We start from the raw sequence: 21,446 nt of genomic DNA, 5'->3' as shown, positions 1-21,446 counted from the left end.
TGTCTCTGTGTTATACTGGTCTATGTGAACAGCATCAGACCAACAACTCAAACCTCAGTATTCATTACAACCTACTCCACTTTCACACACACCTAACTAAAACCGAAAAACAAGATGGTTTCAATTGTCATTGAATCACAGTCTTAATCCTAAAGGTCAGATCATTTCTTTCAGTATAATGAATAGTTCTGCTTTATAAAATTAAACTTTGCACAGCTCCAATACATTAGTAAGGTGAATCAAATGAGCCAGAACAGCTCAACCAGATGAAAACGTGATGGAATTTGGGGTTTTAAGACACTGTGATTAAGAGTGATATGGCAGAATTTTCCATTTGGTTAAGCCTATAATGTGTCTAAAATGTGCGTCACAAAGCAATGCCAGACACATACACACAAGATCACATGCACACACATGCATGCACCAGTTGTCACCGCATTGGAGCAACTGCTTGTGCTGAAGACTTTACTTAAACCAAAACAACCAGAATATACAATATGTTGCCCTCAAGGGTCAGTAAAGTATCTATCTGCTGTAAATATTCAGGCCATTAAACCTGATGTGCAAGTGGGTAACAGAAAAGGGAGATACAGACTAACATGCAGTTGTGATGCCAGTATGCCAGCCTGTCACACTACTCCTATTTAATTGAAGTCTTACAGTGCACAGCTCCAATGCAGTGTTATAAAGCTAAAAAACATGCAAAAAAACTGAAAAACAAAACAAAAAAACATGCAGACAAAAAATGTCAGCAGCTGGACCTATGAAATTTTAAAGTGATCGATCTGTTCTCCAAATGTATATTTTGGGGCATACAGGAGGGCGCAGGGCTGCAGCAGTGCAGTGGCGTGCAGCTCTGGAGCATGCATGGGTGCTATGACTTCCTTCCTCCCCAAGCCTGACCAATTCCCAGTCTATTTACCTGCTTTATTTGGATGTAAAGTGGGTCACCAAGGCGATGTTTTAGTCACACACATGAAACAGTAAAAACATGCAACATGGGAGAAACTCAGATAGATGGACGCACAACAGGGACACATGATACGCTGATAAAAAAATCAGCTGTCAAACATTTCACACACTCTAAAAATCCCCTCCAGAAGAGTTTACACACTACAAAATCATGCCTAAAATATTTCACTGGCTGCAGTGTTTACCAAGTGCGTGCAAGACATCAAGCTATATGGATGCTGAAGCAGTACATGAACTGAGTGATGTAGAAGCAATGCTGCCCAAAAAAAAAAAAAAACATCCTTCACCACCACCATCAATCAGACATGGAAGCATTTCACTCCTTTATCTGACATGACCCAAAGGAGCAAAGGTCCTCAGATGCACAAACCAACAATTTTAAAACCGTGTAAAGTGGCACCCATGACCTGGTGAAAATGTAATTGCTGGATGCTTTTAATGCATACACATAGACCGCAGATTTCAAGAAATTACAGTGCATATTTACATGAAGATGCTGAAAGCACTGAAGCTCTATTGAAGGCCGTGAGGGCCAAATTATACTTTTAAAATATTGACTACAGAATTGTTTTAAAAAGCTGCTGTAAGTATTAAACTCTGTATGGGGTGAGCCATTGCAAATAATGCACAAGTATATAAATCGTACCGTCAGAATGCGCACGAAACCCGCCGGTGGTTGTAGCCTACTAGTACTCGCAGTGCTTCGCAATGTCACGGGAGTAGTACTATGCCAAGGACTCGCAACAGCAGGGGTTGTGAGACGCTGAATTAGACAAGAAAAGCTTTAAAACGAGTTCAAACACACTCACAACGACGTGCAAAGACACTACGCAAAGGTTGCTCGTGTCAATAAGTTGCAAATTATTCACCATTTCTGCGCCGTTCTAGTAGGTCAAGAGAATGTGAACTGATGACAGCGCGTGTAGTAAGCGACGGGTACGGAGTGAAGTATTAATTTGTTTGTTTTAAATTAGCGCCGTGACGTGAGTACAGGTTTGTACTGTAGATAGTGCAATCCTTCCTCGATCTGAACTAATCCGTCCTGTGAGGATGTGTGCCAATCTGCTCTGTGCAAGTTACGCAGCTCATGCCATTTAGTGAAAAAAGTAGGAAAGGTGTAACTTTAGTTTATCAAAAGACTGGTTTGAGCACTGCGTTTAAAACATGTAACAAAGTTTAACTCTGCATCCACACCCGCTCCCTTCTTCTTGCTCTAGGTCCTTCCTTGATAATTTGGGGAGCTGGCTCACGCTCCATTTCTCTTTTGCATAAACACGTCGGTTGAACGGCCATCTCTGGAATACAATTTCCCACAAATATTAGAGGTTGATTCGTTTGTGTAATAACAACTCACCAACAAATTACTTAGGAGGTGGTAACCGATGAATTTACGGTGCAAATTGCAGATGGGGTCTTTCGTTTCGTCTGAAGTGGCGTGTAACGTCCGTTCATGTCTTCTGTCTGGTATTTTTACTTTATATCGGTCCTCCGTTAAACATCGTTGCCCCCCTCCCAACAGCAACTCAGACAGGGATTAAAAACTATATGAATCCCTTTTCCACTACAGTTACAAAATGGTGAATGAACCACTAACAGCTGGCTTGCCGGACCAATCAGAGCGAACTGGCAGATACAGTAACCTATGAATGTGACAGAACGAACTTGGAGGCGTTTCTCTGTGGCGGTTTCCACTTGATTGACAGGCACTTTCGGCCAATCGTAGTGAAGCGAGATGCCAAGCCGGCCCACACTCCAAAAGTTACAGTATCCAATGAGAGCGTTGGGAACCATAGGAACAGGGTGTGGGCGGGCATAAGGAAAGTGTTCAAGAAACGCTGGCCAAAACGCAATACGAGTGCTCGCTCTCTAAATAAAGGTGCGTGTTTACCATAAACCACAACTCAACACAGCTTGTTTACTTCCCCTTAGCTGCAAGCTAAATAATTCGACCATTTTAATTTCAATACTATATGCGATATCTAGAATAAATGTAGTAGCCTAAATTAGGATAAAGTTTTGAAGATACAGAACAGAAAGGCAAAATTACTATTAAGTTAAATTGGTTCATCTCAGTGACATATCCGTTGTGGAAGTCTCTGACTAATAATTTCACATTCACTCTACTATGCTTGTGAATACGGAAAACGTCTTTTGGCTTTCTCGCTCTAAATTTTTCCACTCTGCCTCTCTTTTCTCTCAGCAACAGACCCTCACCTCGTGCGCGACAGCCAATCGCTGTGCCCTATTCTGCTGTCTCTAACGTGTGTGCCATTATGCCCCGCCCCATCCGTACAACTCTTGTAGCATTTTGGGGTGACGTCATCATGGCGCCGTGCGATTGGCCAGAAGGGGCGCGCCGAAGAGCCAATGGTCAAACTCAGCGATGAAGTCATCAAGTATGTTGCCACCAGCTGGATGCTAGGGGCGTGGCCTGACGTACTCCCCTAACCTCTTGCTTGATGCGTAGTAGGACAGCATACTAGTGACTGATGACAGCAATATAAACCACCGTTCCAAGGCAGGTTGTAAAACAAATGTAAAATATTTTAAAATTTTGTTTAAATAAAATGACTTGTTTCAACTTTTTACAAATATTGTAAAAAAATAAAATAAAAATGGAACGTGTTCAATTAAATATGCCAAGTTATATTTCAGACACAATGACGTATAGAAACGTATGAGTGTTCGTTACGAAGTTCCTCCGAGAGCCAAAGAAGCCGTAACATATCGCAGTTGTGGGCAGAATCAAATCCTCTGAAGCGCCAACCTGAAATCTTGAGGCAACGCGCAGCGACCTCTGTCGGTTTCATGTTGCAATGCCTTTCTTTTGAAGCGGAGAAGCCACACATCAACATACACGTATGCGCGTTAACATTGTTCTATATGATTTCACTGCTAAAAAGAAAATAGCTAATTATTTTAAAATTAAAGCACTATGTTCAATACTCAAGGTCTCACAAAATATGGTCGCACAATCTTGAAGTGTCTGTACTCCCTCATTAGCACGTCTTCTCCCCAGAGCCCTGCCCTTTGACCTGACCCTCACTATGATGACGACCGCTTTACACTGGCTCTGCAATGCTGTCAGTCAGCTGTGATACATCCATTACGTTATCCTACACTCCCACAGGGAACCATATTCCCTCCTCTAGCTTCCGAAATGCAGACAACAACTGAGATGATAAAAGGGAGATGACAGACCGAGAATGTGACAAAAACAAAACATTAATGGGGGATGAGACAAACCAGAGGCAGAAATATGATCACAAGTTTGATTTGGATTACACAAGCATGTCTATTGGAGGTTTTATTCATACACAACAGAAGCTTACTGATTAAAGGGAAATATTTTCTTTAGATTTTGTTTGTAAGTTAAATGAGTGGATGCAGAAAGTTACCAGTATGGAAGGACATAATATTAACCCTAAAATGCATACCTCGGGACTTGGGTCTTTAGTGACCCAGGACCTCATTCCAAACCTGTACCTCATAATTATATATATTTTTTTAAAGTTGTGCCCACACCTCTTTAGTATTTCTCAAAATTGCAAAATAAATATTTTGTATAATGGTTTAAGTGCCAAAAGTGTATAGGGTCATTAGAGACACAAGGTTTGTAATCGTGTATTCTTTTAAAAAATTTTGTTGCACTTCCATAAATTATATTTGTATGATTATTTCTTTTCTATCAAGTTTATTATCACAGGATAACAATTTCTTTGTTTATTGTAAGATAAATTAGTTCCACAATTGTGCCACAATTTAACATTGTTATCTGATGAAGAAAAACATGAAAATAAACTATTGCAAGTACAACACATGAACAGTATGATTTGACTATTGTCATCTGGGTGTACTACTGAAATCATGTAAGTTGTGCATCTATTTAGACTCAATAAATGCTTGTGTAGCTTTACGTGTTTATGTGTTGCTCAATGTTTTTAACCGACAGTTGCGTCTCATGAAAGTAATGAATCGTTATAGATTTGTCCTGATTTGTTGCATTATCTCTTTGATATATGAAAAATAAAACAACAAAATATATTGTATTCTATTATTTTCTAATTGTCTTGTAAATGTTTGGAAAATGTTACACTATCTGGGCATTTTGTAGAACAATTTGTGATAAATAGTATATGTGCCAGGTCTCTAAAGACCCAAATATGTAAGTGTTTGGTGAAATTCCCATACATTTAAGGGATAAGGTCAGTATACAATGTCTAGTTCAAAATGTTCATGATTTTGAACCTGTTTCAAGCCTGCTCCATTATAGATCCCACTAAGTTTAAATTGGACTACCTATAAATCATACAACAAAGACATTTTTACACATCAAATTTCCAAATCTGTGCAATGGTCCTTCATAGCATTCACAACAGCAGTAATAAAAATAGAACTTGTGTTCTGATTATTGACCTTTTTGCTTTTGCCAATTACATGTGATCGTCTGATTATGACACTTATTTTCTAGAAACAACCACTTCCCTAAAATTAATCATTGTAATAATCATTGTTACTATTATTAGCAGAATTTCTTACTTGCACTTCTATAGTAGGCTAAGAATATAAAAAATAGGTGTCAATTGTGTTTGCAAAATATTTTGAGATGTCTCAAAATGAATGGTTGATTTGATATGATAGTTATTGCTTGTACTTCTGTTCTTCAGACAGCAGAGGTCAGTCTTAAAGAGTGCATGTTATTTACCAATTCGACAGCCTGGTTACACAAGATTTCTTTAGAGAGCACTTTGTAACTGCAAAAAGGTATTTGTCTACTGAAGCTTATTACTTGCCATGGAATTATATTTATTCACTTAGGTAAAACAATCCTCATTTGAAATTAGTAGTCTGGGCATCAAATCTCCCTCTAACTCTTTTACTAAACTCTGGAAAGGAGAAATCACAAGCATTTCAACAATTTACTAATGTTTGGAGTAAAGAGCCAAAAAAAGTTGCAGAACTCAAGAGATTCAGATGGCATTTAAACCAGTTTAATCGACCCTGATTACATTTTAATTACTATTCTGAAAAAAGAACACAAAAATGAATAAAGGAGGAATTAAAATATTACATCATGGTATTAAAACCTGTTATTATGAGTTATGGAACCACAGAAATAACATTTGGGGAAAGAAAGGAAGTGAGAGAGAGATAGAGACTTATACACAATAAAACAATACACAATATATCTTTTAAAATCATACAATCCCCCAATGACATTTTTTTTTACAAGAGCAAGAAATCAGTAACACTACAAAATAACAATAACATGACTTCAGTTCAAATCATAACCCCAATCCTCCCCTAAATGCCTGTCCTCCATCCAATATCTTTCCACAACAAACACCCATATTAAAGTTACAGTTTTACGTTAATTTACAAATGTTTAAATGTTACACTAATCACAATGTTGGGGTTGCTCACTGGGAAGGCAGGGTGGGACATTCTTCAAAGGATTTCTTACAGTAATGTATACAATGTTATAATGATTACAATGCAAGGAAGAAAAATTAAACAAAATAATAATGATTTTCTACTAATAATTCTGATGAGCAGCAACACTGACATCAAAAAGCAGATAAACAGGTTGAGAGAAAAAACATAACTCAGCAAAACATAATCTGACTTGTTGCTGGGATTCTGAAATAACCAATGGGAGCAGCCTAAGGACTAAAACGAATATCTTCCCTCCTGAAGAAAAAGGATGCATACACTTTGTCCCGAGCATATATAGACATACACTCTATCTCTAATTTAACACCACCTCTCATATTACAAGGTATGCCAGGGCATTAAACAGGTGCATATTAAAGGTATAGTACACCCTAAAATGAATATTCTGTCATAAATGCTAATCTGCATGTAGTTCCAGACCCATATGACATTGGTTCTTATGTGTTCCTCATGAGTAAATGATGACAGAATTTTCATTTTGGGTGAACTATCCCTTTAAGTAAAGACTGGATTCATCCAAAAAGCAGTGAAGTTGTAGGTGAACACCTTAAACATAATCAATTCTGGTTTAAGGGGTAGTAAGTCAGCTAGAAAGAGTCAAAAACACTGAGGAGATCGACACTGTTGCCAGTTTTGTTAACAATAAACAGTGCAATTCTGTCCAATCTATCGTTTTAGGTATCAGAGACAAGAGATGTGACCTGTGCTAAACTTTTCCCTCCACAAGGCTTTAGTGCACACAGGTTCATGAGGCTCTTGATGCAAGATTTCAAATCAATTAAAGCCTTTGGGGTGGGCTGATATTCATGCCTCTGTCAAAAACACACACACGCACGCACACACACATCAGTTGTGGCAGTAAGAACAGGATGTTGAGGAGGTGCATGCTGGTTAAAGAACCGAATGTGCCACAATATCCTTGGTACAAAGCTCTCGTGCTTTATTAGAGTTTTGTGTACAAATCTGTCTTTCACTCTACCCTACATGACATTTACCTGGTTAAAAAAGCAACAATTTCCTCCCTTACCCAAACGGCAACATTTTCCGTGAGGAGACCTGTCAATTTCCCCTCGAAACAAAATATGTTATAAAACCCCCTTAATATATTTGTTAATGCTATGCTTTTAACAATTCTGTCCAAACAATAGATTGGACAGAATTGCACTGTTTATTGTTAACAAAACTGGCAACAGTGTCGATCTCCTCAATGTTTTTGACTCTTTCTAGCTGACTTACTTACAGTGCGTTTAACACATAATATATAAAGGTATAGAGTGTATACTGTTCTTTTTTTAAAGATATTTGTTTTTCCTTTAACCTTTTTAGACATGCTAGTAAAACAAGGCAGAAGAGGCTTGTGTGTGAGTGCGTGTGTGTGAGAGAGAGACTTCTGGCCACATGCCTTCTACAGTCCTTCTCTACTTAAATTAGCATTTCAAAGTTTGATATTAGGGATTTTACCCTATTTCAATCTATTGATGCCTATTATTTTACTTTCCTCCACAATCAGATCGCATCGAGATCCAGTGCTAGACTTGCTGTTGCAATACGCAATATGGCCACGTCCACACTAATCAATTTTCTTTTGAAAACTCTGTTTTCAGTTTTTGTTTTCCAAAGTACGCAGTAACGGAGAGCTTTCGAGAGCACTGGTGGAGAAAATGCAGTTCTAAACATACTTTATTAGAGTGGACATGGCCTGAAAAACTGGATGATAAATCAGGACCCAAAACCAGCACTTGGTTCTCCTCAAGGGTAAAACAAAATATATTCTTAATGCATCATCAAGTGCCAAAATGGTTGAATATTGAGTCTTGGTGAATCTAGTATTACTGTACAAGATTTGCGCATGTGCTTGTGTGTGATGCTGGTTTAGTTTGCACTAAATGACTGACTATACAAGGGAATCTTGTAATAAACTCCCTCATGTGTATCGCTTTCAGTCATTTGGTTAAAAGACTTAACGATTAAGGAACTAGCTGTTTAAGAGATTTGAGAGTATGGTCTCTGAACTGTGTGTTATGCTCAAGTCATTTCATCCAAAACCTTGACACCTGAATGGAATGAAAGTGATTCAGGAATGGTCCCAAAGAAAAAAGTGAGAGTGAAAGAAGACACAATTTGAGAGAGAGTTTGAAGGTTTAGATAGTTTGGTAGATAGGAGAGGAGGGAGATATCCTGAGAACGTACACACAGCTAGATTTCCAAAACACACGTTCATTCACACTCAGCAATCATACACGTTTTCTGCACAAAAAATTATTTGTGAAACACGGATTCAACTATCTGTTCAGGCTTCATATAAGGAACAAGGGATAATCTGTGTGTATGCATATGTGTGTGTGTGTGTGTGTGTTGGGGAGTTTGTCCCTGAGCGTTCTGAATTCTGACCAGGCTGGTTTTAGAACAGTGTCTGTTTGTGACTCTCTTTGCATTTGAATAACACCACATCATAAATTGATAGTCTGTCACTGAGGAATATAATGCTGGGAATTGCTAAGAACAAAGATCAAACCCCTCAAACCAGACTAGTCAACCCACTGGAGTCCTTCCACTCATTTCTTTCTCTCTGCTCTGGGGTTTTGGGGGATAGCTCACAGGCACTTTGCAAAATAAAATCTCTTTTAAAAAAAATATAACATTCTCTAGTGCCAAAGGTCAAAGTTCATGACTCCTGAGGGTCGTTGGGGCACATGGGTGAATCATGGTCATACTGAGATGCACTGGAACGTGTGTTGGCAAGCCCCTCAGTAAGAGTTGACTGAGGCACACAGGGCGACAGAGGAAGGAGGGGAGCATGGGGAACAGGGATTAGATTAAGCAAGGGTCAGTCAGTCTAAATGTGTAGCAAGTTTTAAAGGGTTAATTCACCCAAAAATGAAAAGTCTGTCTCCATTTACTCACCCTTATGTTGTTTCAAACCTGTATGACTTTCTTAATTCCTTGGAAACACAAAGCGAGATGTTAGGCAAAATGTTAGCCTTAGTGACTTTAATTGTATAGGATTCTGCCTAACAGCTTTTGTGTTTCACGGAAGGAAGAATGTCATACAGGTTTGGAACAACATGAGGGCAAGTAAATGATGTCAGAATTTAGATTTTTGAGTAAACAGTCTTTAAGTGTATTTGTCAGTATAGAATGCTGTTTTTGTCAGTATCAGCAGTCATTGAACTCTAAAGAGTAACATGTGAGTGTGGGCCCATCAGCAGTTGTATAGAGTGTTGTGTATCAGCAGTCATGTAAATGTGTTTATGTATTTGTTTATCAGCAGTCCTTGTTCTCCAGTGACAGCTGTGCCGTGGCTCGGTGCAGCTCGGCACCCACTCTGTGATGAGCAAGAGGAGGTGGGCTCTCTGCCTCTCCACTCCCACTCTCTTCCACGTCTCCATTCCTCTCTCTCTCCCTCTCTACTCCTCTCACTTTCTTATCTTCTGCCTCTTCCATGTGCTGGTCCAGGTCCCAACGGCGTTTGAACCGGAGCTTCAGTGGGATACACTGGGAGTGTATTTGCGGCAGCCCAGCAGGCAGCAACTGCGTGTCTGCAGGCTCTACAGGTTCGCTCTTCACAACAGTGTTACCCCGGCGGCCATCACCTGAGGAAGAGGTGGCAGGGATGAAGAACGGCGGAGGGGCGGGAGCTTTGAATACCTCCTCCTCTAAGTCCTCATCAGGGTGGAGAGGGGCATCAGTGCCATTGGGATGATGGTGCTTTTGGTTGTGCGTATAGTGATTATGGTGGTGATGATGATGATGGTGTTTATGATAGAGAGATGGAAAAACTTTAAACTCTTCATCTCTCTCATCAGCTTCCTCATCACTGATGTCAGTCACTTCAACTTCCTCTTCTGATTCAATGTCAGATATGGGTTCAACCTATGGAGCAAGAGAGAGCAGGAGTGGTGTCAAAAAAATGGTCATGGTGTAAAATATTCTCAAGTTTCTTTGTTAAAATAATTTGTGACATTAAGTTCTGACATAATTCAGTCAACCTCATGTTATTTCAAATCTGTGGAACACAAAAGGAGATGTTGGTCACCATTCGATTTCATTGTAAGTTAAAAAGATACAATGAAAGTAAATAGTCACTGAGGTCATACTGCCTAACATTGCATGAGTCTTCCATGGAAGAAAGGAATTCATACTAAAGGTAAACAGATATATCAGTTTTACCGATTAATCGGTGGCAATAGTTGCTTTTTGGAACTATCGGTTATCGGCAAATATCTTTGCTGATATTTTTTTTAATTATTCCTCTGTGTTACTCTTTGGCCAATGCTGGAAGCCTCTACAAGTCATATAACAGCAACAGAGGTGAAATAAAAACAACCTTGTGGGGATTTGCAAATCTCTCATCATTGACTAAATGTATCCATATTTTTATCCTCAGTTCAATGCATATTTTGTTATTCTAATTAGATAATCAAGTGTTCTAAACTGAATTGAGGGTATGCAAAGAAAAATTTGAGTATATGGAAACATGAACCGTCAGCACATTCATTGCATCTCCAAATTAAGATCTTTTGAATCATAATAAACCTTATTCTTTATTTAAAAAAAAAATCACAAAACCCTTCATTTGGGGAATATAAAGGCTATAAAACCTTAATTTGGTAAATACTTAATTATAGGGCATTGACACAGAAAAGTCTCCATTACTTAAAAATAAGAGTACCTGGAGTGTTTTGGGCTTGTTTATAGTTTTTATAAATTTTGGTTAAACAATAAACTGCATCTGGAATTTTTTCCATTTTGGACTCTTGTAGCCTCTATATCTGTGTCCATCATAGTAAGGAAAGAATAAGAAACTTTTTTAACATTCTATTAATCCATTTAAAAAACAATCAGCCGATTAATTGGTTATCACCCTTTTCCACTACCTCAGTTATCGTTATCTGCAAAATACACTAATGGTCAACCTCTAATTCAACAGATTTGAAACAACAGGAGGGTGGGTACATTTTAGATAGAATTGCAATTTTGGGGTGAAAAATCCCTTTAATGAATTGTTCGTCAATGTTCGACCTAGCCTCCAAATAAGAAAAAAAATACAATCTGTTCTATATTTTAGACTCAGTTCAAGGAGTTTACAGAGATGCACTATTTCATTTTCAAATGTTGTTATGCATGGTTTTCTCATGTCAAAATTTGGACCACAGTGTGAATAAAGTGCAACAATCTGGTTGTGGTAAGAAAAAAATCCCATAAATGTTCTCCATAGGCAACCTTTAAAGACAGACATACTGTGAGCTCCGAGGTAGTTAATTGATGGTATTATCTTCTGATGAAGCCATCAGTACACACTATTTTAACTTAATTTTTAAACTACACTACCATTAATTCAGCAGAAAAAGATCCACCAATCAGAGAATCAGGCAAACAAACCACAGGAAAAGAGCTCCACAGTGACAGCCCATTCTGATGGCGCACAGTGGCGTAATCGAGTTGGTCTCCCTATACTCTCTAATTACTATTATATCTTTATATATTTAGTTGTACACTTAAAAATATATATTAGTTCTATACTTATAATTAACAAATTAAATCAATACTTTTCAAATCAATTAAATCAATAAATTATTTTAATCGTTATTTTATTCAATTACGTCATTTGCAATGCTTCATGAGATTGTAGTTCATTCCCTCATTAAAGACATACACAAGTTTGTAACTTTGTCTTTTAGTTTGTACCAAATTCCTTTTTGCTTTAAATCACGGGATTTAAACATTCTGATTAAATCCCAATCAGAATGTTTTTGTGATCTATAGGCCTTAAGTCTATATGAGGGCTAACCATGTAATGCTTGATTACCTTAATCTTAGGCAGCCCAGCGCTGTTTAGCGAGCCAGTCGAGGAGGAGTTGGACACCAATCCCGATCCGCCAGCTGAACTAAGGTCACTGCCGAACGACAACGAGGAGCCCAGTCCAGATGTAGATGTGGAAGACAGTGTCCCCTGCCTACCCTGACCTTGACCCCCCTGTCCTTCGCGCTGCTTTCGGCCCAGTGGAGGAGGCTGGAGCTTGAACTTGAAGGGTGAATGGTGCTGGTCCTCCCCCAGGTGGTGGTGCATTGGGTGAGCATGAGGTGGGGGGAGGCTGGAGTGGTGGCTGTTGAGCACAGAGGGCCTATCAGCTGGGCCACGATCACATGCCTGGGGCCCGGGCATGGCTTTGTCAGGGTGCTGAGGCTGAGGAACGATGATGTTTGGGTAATGGAAGAAGGCACGAGGGCTCAAATGGTAATTATAGACACTCTGGGTGTGAGCCTGCAGGTAACGTTGCATGTCTTCAGGGTTAAAAGAGAAGATGGAGCCAGGCATGGGCGACAGAGTAGGGGAGGGGCTGTAGGGCAGGTGAGAGCCTGGGGTCATCGAGAGTGCCGGGGAGAGAGGCGGCGCCAACAGACCTGACCCTCCAGTAAACGGTGAGAGAGACTCGGGATGAACCCTGTGCCCGGCAACCTCTGACACCCGATGACCTCTGTGACCTCCATGTCCACCGTACATCCTGAACATAGCCTCGTGAGACAAACGAGGATGAACTGCACCTCGAAAACCTCCACCTCCTCTCTCTGCCACTCTTTCTGTCACTCTCTCCTCTGTTGCTCCTCCGTTGCCTTCTTCGAACTCCGAGTTGACGGATGTCCCATCACTGCAGTCGGAGACAGACCCACGGGCTATGCGACGGCCCATCCCGCTGAACATCCCAGGACTGCGCAGCTCCTCGCTGCTAGGGGACCGCAGCACCTCAGACACCTGCATGTCTGACGGGGTGGATGGAGGGAACCGGAAATGAGGACCTGTAGGCACTGGTGGAGCACTCTGAGGAACAGCTGCTCCTGCAGAAAGAGAAGCACAGATTAAATGAGTGTTTAGCTGTGCATTGTATTGTGTAAATAAATATGGGTGTGTGTGTGTGTGTGTTTGTGCTTGTCTTGTACCTCCAGAACCCATGTCAATGAAAGGGTAGTTGACCAGGACCAGCTTGTTGAAGTTAAACTTGTAGGTGAAGCGTTTTCCTTTAGTTTTATGGAGAATCCTCTTGTTGTAGTAATACCTGCACAGACACACAGCACACCTATTAGGAAGCATCAAACTTCATTCATACAGTAATTATATGCACAGAAATGGTTCCCACACAAAATTTCCACCAGATTCACAGTTGAACAGGAGAGTACACACACATTTGTGTACACCTGCTGTTAGCAATTAGCAAAATACATGCTGAAATACATTTCCATATCAGAGCATTCCACACAACCTCTCCTGTACAGCCATTCGTCACTCTTGGCAAACATCCTGATAGCATGTACAGCAAGATTTTATAAAGTAAATTAAAGTGTGACATTCTCAATAGTAGCTGAAACCATCAGTATGTACCATCCACAGGGTCCAAGCTTGTGTTGGGGGGGGGGGGGTTTGCACAGAAAGGCTGTTCCATATTGTATATCGCATCTAAACTTGTTCAACGGGAGATGCAGATATAAACACGGAGACAGGGCGAACAGCGAAAGACATGGGGTAGCGCACGTTGATGAATAATGCTAAATTTGACTGCTTCTCTAGTTGAAACACAATAAACAGCTTTTATCTAGGTGTAGACCACACATAAAAAGGCTATAGACTCTGTAAATCAGGATGTAAACCTTTGAACAGGACGATTTGTGTAAATAGTTTGTATTTTGTCTTGCGAGATATATGTAAATATTTGCTATGTAGCTTCTGAAGGGCAGTACTAAATAAAAAGAGTAATAAATCAGCACTAAATCTCTTATTGTTGTAAAAAAGAGGGGAAGCAAACATATGCACTCAACTATGTGTTTGTGTGTATATATATATATATATATATATATATATATATATATATATATAGTTAGTTAGTTCCGGTCCTCGAATCTGATTGGACGAGAGACGTTCCATGAGCACTGATGGTGTGACAACATCAGCACTCCGACTTCACTGTGTGTGTATCACTCCGCGTTCATGCTGTTCTAAACTAAAGTGTATCTGTTAGGAGTTATTGGCATTATTTTTGAAATTACATATGTTAGCCAGCAGGTGGTGGCAAAATATATTTTTTGTGTGTAATATGAGCCAGTTGGTGAAGTAAAGTGAATCCGTTAGTCATTGTTTACATAGAACTGCGCTCCGTGATCGCTGTATTACTAATACATTACCAAAGAGCTTTAAACGGCTTTAAATTTACAACTTCAGGATTAAGGCTCATGCTGAGAGACACAACAGACTGATTTATTACAGAACTACAGGAGTTTCCACATTGGATACATACTGTTTAAAATGGCAGAGGACATTGCCGTTTCTATAGTGAATGACTCTTGCGCACCGGCTACCGCGAAATAGAGAGGAATACCCACTTGGACGTCCATTTTCCACTGAAAAAGCTGACAGCATCTCTGATTGGGTGTGGCAACTGGTGATTGAACATGCTCCATCTCTCTCTCTCTCTCTCTCTCACACACACACACACACACACACACACACACACACACACACACACACACACACACACACACACACACACACACATCCAGCAGTCAATCCTTGTTTATCCAATAACTTGTTAGAAACAGCACAAGCCATGATACTATTTCTAAAATGAACTTTTTGAATAACTAACGGAGGCTTGGATGCATCATTTACCAACAACGGCAGATTCTGATTAATCGAGTAAGAAAGTAGTTCCATGCACTAATGCGTTTTTATGACCGTTCTCGGTTTTTCCTAATTTTAAAAAATGTACTTGTTCATTGAACTGTTGTATATAAGCAATATCACACTGCTGTAATTACATATGGCACTCGGCCTGCGACCTCGTGCCTGCGGCCGAATCACAGCAGTGCTAATGTAGGACCATATTTGCACTCTTGCTCGAGTGATATTGCTTAAATATATATATATATTGTGCAATTTTCGGCATGAAAACATTCACACAGGTTTTACACACAAATGCTTCACATATAGTGTATGAGACACATTCTCAGATAAGAGCAGAAAGGAAGGTAAGAAACATGAATAAGTATATGTTTGTGTACATTTGTCTGTAAACTTGTGTGATGGGAGGTCTTTTCAGGACAGCTCTGGTCACTCTAGTGCCTGTTTATGTAACACTATAACCCACCGATAAATTCTCCTTTCTTAATGCCCTTATATAATCCCTTTCTCTCACTCTCTCTTCATATCTATTAACAGTTGAAGTCAGAAGTTTAAATACAACTTCACAATTCCTGACATTTAATCGTAGAAAACATTCCCTGTCTTAGGTCAGTTAGGATCACTACTTGTGAATTGTCAGAATAATAGTAGAGAGAATGATGTACTTCAGCTTTTATTGCTTTATCACACTCCCAGAAGTTTGTTAGTATTTGGTAGCATTGCCTTTAAATTGTTTAACTTGAGTCAAAGGTTTTGGGTAGCCTTCCACATGCTTCTCACAATAAGCCATTTTGCATCAAGTTTGGCAGTATGTTTAGGGTCATTGTCCATTTGGAAGACCCATTTGCGACCGAGCTTTAGCTTCCTGGCTGATGTCTTGAGACTCCAAACATAACGATGGTCATTATGGCCAAACAGTTAAATGTTTCTTTCATTGGACCAGAGGACATTTCTCCAAAAAGTAAGATCTTTGTCCCCATGTGCACTTGTAAACTGTAGTCTGGATTTTTTATGGCGGTTTTGGCGCAGTGGCTTCTTCCTTGATGAGCAGCCTTTCAGGTTATATCAATATAGGACTCGTTTTACTATGGATATAGATACTTGTCTACCTGTTTCCTCCAGCATCTTCACAAGGTCCTTAGCTCTTGTTCTGGGATTGATTTGTACTTTTTGCACCAAACTACATTCATCTCTATGAGACAAAATGCGTCTCCTTCTTAAATTGTACGATGGGTGTGTGGTCCCATGGTGTTTATACTTTTGTATTATTGTTTGTACAGATGAACATGGTACCTTAAGGCATTTGGAAATTGCTTCCAACGATGAACCAGACTTGTGGTGGTCCACGATTTGTTTTCTGAGGTCTTGGCTGATTACTTTAGATTTTCCATAATGTCAAATAAAGAGGCACTGAGTTTGAAGGCAGGCCTTAAAATACATCCAAAGATACACCTCCAATTCAGTACACCTCCTATCAAAAACGAATTGGCTAAATGCATAAAGGATTGACATCATTTTCTGAAATTTTCCAAGCTGCTTAAAGGCACAGTTAACTTAGTGTATGTAAACTTCTGACCCACTGGAATTGTGATAGAGTCAATTAAAAGTAGAGCTGCACGATTAATCATATCGCAATCACGATGTCAGCCTGTGCGATTATATGATGGCAAAATACTGCGATTTTATTAAATAAATAAGTGCATGCGTGGACATGACAGCCCATTCTCTCTGAGAGCAGTTTGCCCATTTTCTACACCGCTAATAAAAAGATGACCAGTCAGTCTCAGTTTAGGGAGTGGCAAGTGCGGTCATGTCATGTTCGTTTCCGGTGTTCAGCATGGAGATAGATGCCGAGCAGACCGACACTGAACTGGTGGCCAGGAAAAATAACACAGGATCACAGATCACAGCTTGGCGTTATATCTTTATTTCATCCTTAATTAAAGTTCATATAATACGGGAGCGTGCCATGTAAATAAACACAAACTCCTTTACTGTCATTCTCTGTGTGGTCAGAGCTGCTTCAACCAGTCGCAGAAGAGACCCAATCTGAGCGGGAGTCAAGAGATATAAAGTTCCGCTGGGTGATGCGCACTCTAACACGGAGACGCTCATCTCTCACCCCCGCTGTCTGCAGCTCGCAACGTGTTGCATCATTGATGAGATCATCATGATAAGATCAATCTTATGTTAAAAATAACACTAAAATGACAACAACAATAAAATGTGTGTGTGTGTGTGTGTGTGTGTGTGTGTGTGTATATATATATATATTGATTTTGGATAGACAAGATTGACAAATGCTTATTATGGCTAAAATGTTTACAGTGTTCAGTGACTAAAATGTCAATATGACTAAATGTTACTAAAGTATGACTAAAATGTCAACAGTTTTCATTGACTAAAACTACATTAAAAAGCCCAGTAAGCCAAACAAAACAAAGCACAATTACAGATGTGTTTGCGAGTGTCACGCCATATGACAAGTCTTCACAGAGATATAAAGAGACATGATGCAACATTAGCAAAGTGGGATTTCAGAAAATGATCCACACACTGGACAAGTGGTACCAGCAATAAGTAGAACTTTTTAGAAAGAGGATTTGGAAATACCAGTTGGTCATTTAAAAAAAAAAAAAAAAAACACAACAACCACACTTTTATATCCAGTTTACTTTTCAAAAGAGTTTATAGAAAGTACATGATACATCCTGCTTAAATGTCCCTGTTTGTTTGGACAATTTCTTTTTCATGAAAATATGTTTCTGTATGTTCTTATTTATTGTTCTATTTTATTTTGCGTAATATTGAGAAAATAACACGCTTGCAGAAATGCAATATATTAATTAATTTTGTAAAAATATTATTTTAATTTGAAAACACTACATTTATAGTTGTTGCTATTGCTAGTTTGTGTGTTTGAGTTGAGAAATACACATTTCAGCATTATCAGTAATCTATTTGTGCATTTTCCTTGAGAACAAAGCAAGTTTACTCATGATACCATTTGTTTATTATATCGCAATCGCATATCGCAATATTAACCTCAATAATCGCAATATGACATTTTCCCCAAATCGTTCATCCCTAATTAAAAGTAAAATAATTTGTCTGTAAACAATTGTTGAAAAAATGACTTGTGTCATGCACAAATAGATGTCCTAAACGACTTGCAAAAACTATAGTTTGCTAATATTAAATCTGTGGAGTGGTTAAAAAATGTATGTAAAAATCTGACTTCAACTGTAATAACCTTTGTCCTTCCCCAGCTCTTTACATAACATCTCTCTCTTTCTCTCACAACCCTCCATCCATTTATGTAACTCCAATAACATTGCATCTTCTTTACAGATCTGTACAAGTGGGTGTGTGTGTTCAAATCTCCAGTTTCAATGATACGTCTTTCAACTAATAATTCACAAGTCACAATTATTTAAATGGAATATTTTGAGAAAGATGCTGACGCAGAGCTTTTTAAATGCATAGAGGATATATTTACTTAAATCCTGCACGGTATTGTGTGTGTTTAGAGTTCAGACAGTCTTGTATGTAGGAGATAAATTAGAGATTGTCATGGTTACTGTTGTAACCTCCGTTCCCTGATGGAAGGAACGAGACGTTGTGTCGATTGTGGTGACACAAGGGGTCTCTTCTGAGAGCCTCGTAAACCTCTGAACTTGAGAAAAGGCCAATGTCAAGTTAGAAGTTAGACAGAATTTGCATGCCCCGCCCCCAGACATACGGGTATAAAGGGGAGCGGGCGAGCGAATGTCAGACAGGTTTTCACTGAGGAGCCGAGAATAAGGTTATGGAGCATTACAGTGGTAGGGATAGGGACGTGGCAAGGGGAACACAACGACTCGTTCCTTCCATCGGAGAACAGAGGTTACAACAGTAATCATGACGTTCCCCTTCTGTCACTCACTGGATGTTGTGTCGATTGTAGTGACAAACGGTGTCCCTCTTCAAAACGCCATGCACTCACTACCTGTGTTACGTGACTGCCGAGCCAGGTGCAAGCAGGCTGCAGCTCGGTAGGCTGCACATAACCCTGCCCAACGCCCCCAATAAAAGGTGTCATATACTGCTCTTAGGTTCCCAGCACCCATACGGGAACAGGTGACATGACTTGTATGGGAGCCAGCCGGCCAGCCCTGCCTTTTCTCTCTCTATGTTTCTCGTCATAGCGTTAAAAAGCGGCTGAGGCTATCTTAACGCTATAGGCGCGTCGGGGAAGGCGTCCTTTTCCGTACCTATTCTTTCAGAGGGAAAAGGCCCTGCGGAGACCACAACCTGCCCAGATTGGTGGGAGGTAACTTGTGGCTAATACACATGGGGGTTGTCAAGCCACCCGTGGACATGATGTGGTGGTAGATCCTGCCTAACAAGGGAGGAGTTGCTACAGACACGGCGACCGGGGGCAGCGAGGACTGCCCAAGGGAGATGCGGGTCCTGCCAGCAGGGGGACCATATCGCGGAAAATACATCACAGGGAGTTGCCTGAAGCGGGAACTATGCCTGTGGAGCCCGAGCCCAACACGGAGCACTCAAGCACCATTCAGCGGAGGAATTAGCTGGCCAGAGGGCTAGGGAGGAAGAGCATACAGGAAGCGAGAGCTTCAAGTTGGAGGGGGACAGCCTCCCCTCCAACCTCTCCTGCAGGAATGAAAGCACTGACCGAACTGCGCACCTCTGCGGGTCTTCAGATCTGGAAGAGCAACAATTTTCGAACAGACGCCACTTGAGACAGACTTGCTCTCGCTTCCTGGATGCTCTTCTTCCCTAGCCCCGTTGCCGTAGGGAGGGTCAACGCCGCGGCAGAATGGAGACGTGAAGTACACGTCCTTCAAGTACACGCCCCCATGAATGAGTGTGCACCCTACACTCTCATACACACTTTAAAGAGCATTTGAACCGACTTCAAAGCAGAAGAAAGGATTATTTGAGCACCTGCATCTAGTGGCAATAACCCTCCATCTGTTACACACACATATGTGTATGAACTGTAAACATACACATAAATGCACACACAGGCTGGTCTAACAGAAACAACTAATTCTGACCAACATTCCCTGAGTTTAGGAGATGAAATTACTAAATTGTAACAGACACAAGTAGATACAGATTCCCTATGTTGAATTAATGATTTTAGGTGGTATAGTAGAGCAGGTTTCCAGGAAACAATCAGATTTTACTGAGTTAGGACTTGGATTAAACGGCAGATTATTAAAAGCTCTCAGAGAAAATATTCTGTAACTGACAGGAATATAGCAGCTAAAAAAATAAACACTGCAGTGATTCCTGGTATTCAAAAATCAGGTCTGAACAACTGATTTATAAAAGAGATAAAATGAGGAAAGGATACGACAAAGAGAGCGAGTGAGAGAGAGACAGAGAGAGAGAGAGAGAGAGAGAGAGAAAAGGAGAGGGAGGATTATCAGTTAGAACAAATCTACTTAGAAATATATGGTGCTGGTGTTCCTGTTGTGAGTGTGTGTGTATTTGTTGCACTATATGAGGGGCACATTTCAGAAAATTACCTAAAATTTCTGAATCAATCTGAACAAACTTTTTTAAATGTCCTCATGAATTTCTGAAAATAACATAAAAACTATCTGAAAATATCTTCACAAATAAAAAAAATATCCTCACAAATATCTGAAAATAACATAAAAATTGTCTGAAAAATATCCTCATGAATTTCTGCAAATATCCTCATGAATTTCTGCAAATATCCTCATGAATTTCTGAAAATATCCTAACATATTTCTGAAAATAACGTCAGAACTTTCTGAAAATATCTTCACAAATTACAAAAATATCCTCACAAATGTATATATATATATCCTCGCAAATATCTAAAAATAAAAATCAAAAATTTCTGAAAAATATCCTCATGAATTTCTGAAAATATTTTCATGAATTGCTGAAAATATCAAAACTCTGAAAATATTTTCATACATTTCTGAATGCAGTAATCTGAAAACATCCTCACAAATTTCTGAAAATAATCAAAACTGTCTGAAAGTATCCTCATTCATTTCTGAAAATATTTTAATGAATTTCTGAAATTATTCTAACAAATTTCTGAAAACATCCTCACCAGTTTTTGAAATTAAAATCAATGCTGTCTAAAGGTATCCTATCTGAATATCTGAAAATATTATGGCTGTCAATGTTGATCGTGTAATATGAAAAATTTTATTGTGTAATCTGAAAAATGATTAATAACTTAAATTGCATAAAATTGTCGAAGTAAAGTCAAGTTTGGCAAAAATTGGTTAATTAGCCTAAGTTTTAATGTACTCAATGATTGAATAACAACAACAAAACAATTGGGCAAACAGAC

General features: G+C 39.5%; 2 protein-coding genes across 4 annotated transcripts in view; both read right to left on the bottom strand.

Annotated features, from left to right (window-relative positions):
• The window catches only part of LOC127655837 (protein capicua homolog), a 57,259-nt gene extending 54,739 nt beyond the window's left edge, over nt 1-2,520 (bottom strand). For all 3 annotated transcript variants that reach the window (XM_052143836.1, XM_052143837.1, XM_052143838.1), the window contains exon 1: nt 2,327-2,520. The gene's annotated coding sequence lies outside the window, so the exon portion shown is untranslated. The remainder of the gene's footprint in view (nt 1-2,326) is intronic.
• Nucleotides 2,521-5,949: 3,429 nt separating this feature from the next.
• The window catches only part of LOC127655972 (ETS domain-containing transcription factor ERF-like), a 78,777-nt gene continuing 63,280 nt past the window's right edge, over nt 5,950-21,446 (bottom strand). Inside the window, exons 3-5 of the mRNA XM_052144079.1 lie at nt 13,366-13,481; nt 12,236-13,263; nt 5,950-10,299 (exon numbers count right to left, since the gene is read on the bottom strand). Of these exons, the coding sequence (XP_052000039.1) occupies nt 9,691-10,299; nt 12,236-13,263; nt 13,366-13,481 (1,753 nt within the window). The 3' untranslated portion in view covers nt 5,950-9,690. The remainder of the gene's footprint in view (nt 10,300-12,235; nt 13,264-13,365; nt 13,482-21,446) is intronic.

This window comes from Xyrauchen texanus, chromosome 15, assembly GCF_025860055.1.
Source record: "Xyrauchen texanus isolate HMW12.3.18 chromosome 15, RBS_HiC_50CHRs, whole genome shotgun sequence".
Taxonomy (NCBI): domain Eukaryota; kingdom Metazoa; phylum Chordata; class Actinopteri; order Cypriniformes; family Catostomidae; genus Xyrauchen; species Xyrauchen texanus.
This window is presented reverse-complemented; position numbering and strand designations above follow the sequence as displayed.